General features: G+C 44.2%; 1 protein-coding gene across 1 annotated transcript; it reads left to right on the top strand.

Moving 5' to 3' along the window:
* Nucleotides 1-242: 242 nt before the first annotated feature.
* On the top strand, nucleotides 243-2,607 carry LOC127770001 (uncharacterized). The gene has a single exon (XM_052295669.1). The coding sequence runs from the start codon at nucleotides 475-477 to the stop codon at nucleotides 1,216-1,218; it is 744 nt and encodes a 247-aa protein (XP_052151629.1). The 5' UTR covers nucleotides 243-474; the 3' UTR covers nucleotides 1,219-2,607.
* The last annotated feature ends 1,072 nt before the right edge of the window (nucleotides 2,608-3,679 follow it).

Genomic DNA, 3,679 nt, shown 5'->3' with positions numbered 1-3,679 from the left:
TGTACTACATCTGATGATCTGAAACTTACTAGTAATACATAGTATTTTTCACCGATATGATTTTTTTATATTGTAATAAAAATTTATGAATATAGCATGTGAGATTATTTCACTAATACTTGCCTAATGAACAACCATATTTCCAAATAACAATTTGTTTCCTTATTTATGGTGTATGAAACGTGAGAGCACCACAAAAATATCTGATAAATACACATACCCCACAACACTTTGTTCTAATCACAACATGAACCAATAAAACCCACCAGCATCCAAGAAAGAAATCAATAAGAAACCCAGAAAAAGATCCTCTATATATACCCTACCACACAACACACAACACAACCAAGATCCACACACACTCACACAATTCACACTCATATCATATCGTCACCACATCAATCTCTTTAATTTCCTCCATCTTTCTTCTAAACCCAACCACAAAAAAAGGCCAAAAACCCAACAAGATCGACCATGGAAGGCCACCCTCTTCTTCACCACCTCCAGCAGCCCACCCTCGCTTACACGTGGGACCCACAGCTCGCGCCGTTCGACCACGCCGCCGGCGCCGGCGACCAGGTGGCCTTCTCCACGGCGTCGGAGCTCCGGCACGCGCTGCTCCGGGCGCTGGCCGAGCTGGACGCGGCGCGCGCGGCGCACCAGGCGGAGCTCCGGCGGATGGAGTCCGAGGCGGCGCGCCTCGCCGCGCTCGTCGCGTCCGCCGCCGCCGAGCGCGACGAGCTCCGGCGGCACTGCCACTCCCTCCTGCTGCTCCTCCACCACCAGAGCCAGCCCGCTGCGCCGCCGCCGCCGACGCCGCAGGTCAGCAGCCTCCCCGCCGCGCACGTCGTCGCCGTCCCGGCCGTGGCGGACGAGCTGGCGGCGCTCGACGCCGCCGACGAGGCGGAGCTGGAAATGGCGCTGGCGCGGCGGCTGCCGGAGAAGGGCCGGCTAGTGGAGGCCGTCGTGTCGGCGGGGCCGCTGCTCCAGACGCTCCTCCTCGCCGGCCCGCTCCCCCGGTGGCGCCACCCGCCGCCGCCCGCGCCGGCCGACATCCCGCCGTTCAACCCGACCAAGGCCGCCGACGCCGACAACAACTCCTCCTCCTCGGCGTCGGCCACGTCGTCCTCGCCGGAGAGCAACTGCAGCGGCGGCGGCGGGCACGCGCCGCTGGTGTCCCCGGCGCTGCCCTACCACATGATCCCCTTCTGCATGTAGCGGCGTCGCCGACTCGCCGCCGCCGCCGTCGTCGTGGGTGAAGGTGCATGCTAGCTCCCGTGCCTCCTGGGCGGGCACATGCGCGCCACCATTCGATCGCCACCAACGGCTTAATCGTGTCATTAGTGCTAAGCTTAATTACGCCTACGTAAGCAGCAGCTAGTCATTACATAAATAAATTAAGGCTTGGTTTTGATTAGTGGGGGGGATTAATTAGCTTAGTGATTAGAAGTGGGCAGAGATTGGGACATGCGAGACAAAGAATTACATGAATGCCACTACCTACACTAGTATCATCATGTACATGTGTGTATGATAGTATCTAATTTATCTATGGGTTGTGTGTTTCTTTCTGAGACCACTGCAGAATGCACTGGTTTCATATATGTTGCTGTCAGTAATTAAGTCTTTTGTTGAGAAATCTTAGCAAGCATGGTCTTTCCCAAATTAAATTTATGTGGAAAAGTAGTACATTTTACAACTGTGGTCTTTTATGAAACAAAACCTTGAAAAGTCTTGAACTTCAGACTGGACATTGTTTCGGGTCGTGTTTTCAGCTTTTTGAATAGGTATGTGACCTAGGTTGAAACACTGTTTGACTTTTTAATTAGTAAATTGTTTGAAATAAATAAAGGGTGAAATACATGGTTGGTATTTAAACTTGGATCATATATCACTTAGATATGTGATGTTGTATATCACACATTTAGACCTATAATCGTAGTTCAATTTATCATAACAAGTCCAAGTCACATTTCACCAATCTCGATCGGACACCGACGTGGCTGTCCATATGGGCCAAAATTTTACATTCAACCCCTTTTGAAATTCAGTGTGACAAAAATATTGTCGAAGTGGTGAATTGGAGTGGAAGGAGGGACGACCACCCTGAATGGATATTTGGATGTCCACGGTAGGAATGAGGGGCTATATGCATTATTTTTGTCACGGTGAGGGGGCCAAATGCAAAGCGTGGACAGCCAAGTCGGGTTCATGAGATCTGTCAAACACACTTTGAATCTAAGGTGATAATTAAGCCATGATTACATATCTAAACGTATGAACTGCAAGATTTCACAGACCTAAGTAGCATTTGGCCTGTCAAAGTTTAAAAGAACCGATCATGTATTTCACTCGTAAATAAATATGCCCATTTCACTATGAACTATTTATAACCAATAGTTTTAATAGTAAAATATTATTTCTGCATACTAAAAATTCATTGCGAGTTATAAATTATTAATTGTAAAATTTTCATTTCGTTGTGATGGCAATAAAACCTAAGAGAAGTGAGGCATGCGTGGCATTATTTTTTGCGAGGTACCAATTTTTATTTATACCTCCTTTGATAATATCTTAAAATTACTCTGCAAAACCTTAGTTCTAAAGCAAAACCTTTGAGTTACACCACTTTGCTAGGCGTGGCATTTAAGTTGCATTGCACCATTGATTATTGTGGCATGGGAAGAGAATTATGTACAAAATTTGCAACTCAAATTTTGCCTAATTGCCGAAAACAAATTATGTTCAAAACTAAATAAAATCATTTTACAAGACTATAAAGTTTTATTCACCAGATACCAAAATTTAGTGGGCTCCTAATACTCCAATATGCAACTCAGTTCACTAATCCCTAAAATTCTGAAACACACCCCCAACGTTGAAATCATTTCGAATTATACAAGTAGCGGGTGGCTTAAAAAGCTTCTTGGAAAACTCTTTGTTGTCTATTCGTATATTTCAACCTAAATCAATGTTTTGTATGTATAGTGGAGTAAAGTTTACTCTACCTGTCCAAAATAGTTTTATATAGTTTCACAAATTATTTTTTTCGGGGCAATTAATTGTATGTATATAGGTTATAAGATGCATTTAAAGATATCTCTAATTCTTTGTAGGACACTATCTCACCTGTGAAATAATCTTGCAATTTCTGTTTATTTTGATAAATCACATTTATGCGGATTGTTCGCATAAAGTTGTTGTCTAAAATGTGAAAGGAGCCCCTCTTCTTCTAGCAACATCTGTCACATGAGCCATGACCCACCAACAAGTTGGTTTTCCTCGATGATCATGCCATGTTTCTCACCTATTGGTAACACTCAACGATGGCATTTTCATCGTGAAAAAGAATCTTCGTCGGTGACCGCAAAATTAAAGCCTAACATGAAGTGAAATGGAGTATTTGTTTTTGTTTAACCCCTATGTTGACTGTTATCTTGAAATTATAAGATTAAAATGTGAAGTAGCTATAATTAATTCCAATCGCTCCAATTTTGTTTAAATCATCTCTGCAGCTCTCTCACAGATAGATTAAGCATGTACATGATAGATGGCTATATTATTGAGCCCTAACATTTCACATTATTGCATTAAAATAAAATACCATCAATTCCCCATTAGGTTCCCTCCCTCCATCGTTCTGGTCATCAGCAAATAACTCTATGCCACCCTCTCTATT

The sequence above is a fragment of the Oryza glaberrima genome, chromosome 4 (assembly GCF_000147395.1).
Source record: "Oryza glaberrima chromosome 4, OglaRS2, whole genome shotgun sequence".
NCBI classification, from domain to species: Eukaryota; Viridiplantae; Streptophyta; class Magnoliopsida; order Poales; family Poaceae; genus Oryza; species Oryza glaberrima.
The sequence above is the reverse complement of the archived record's forward strand: the minus strand, read 5'-3'. Positions and strand labels throughout refer to the sequence as shown.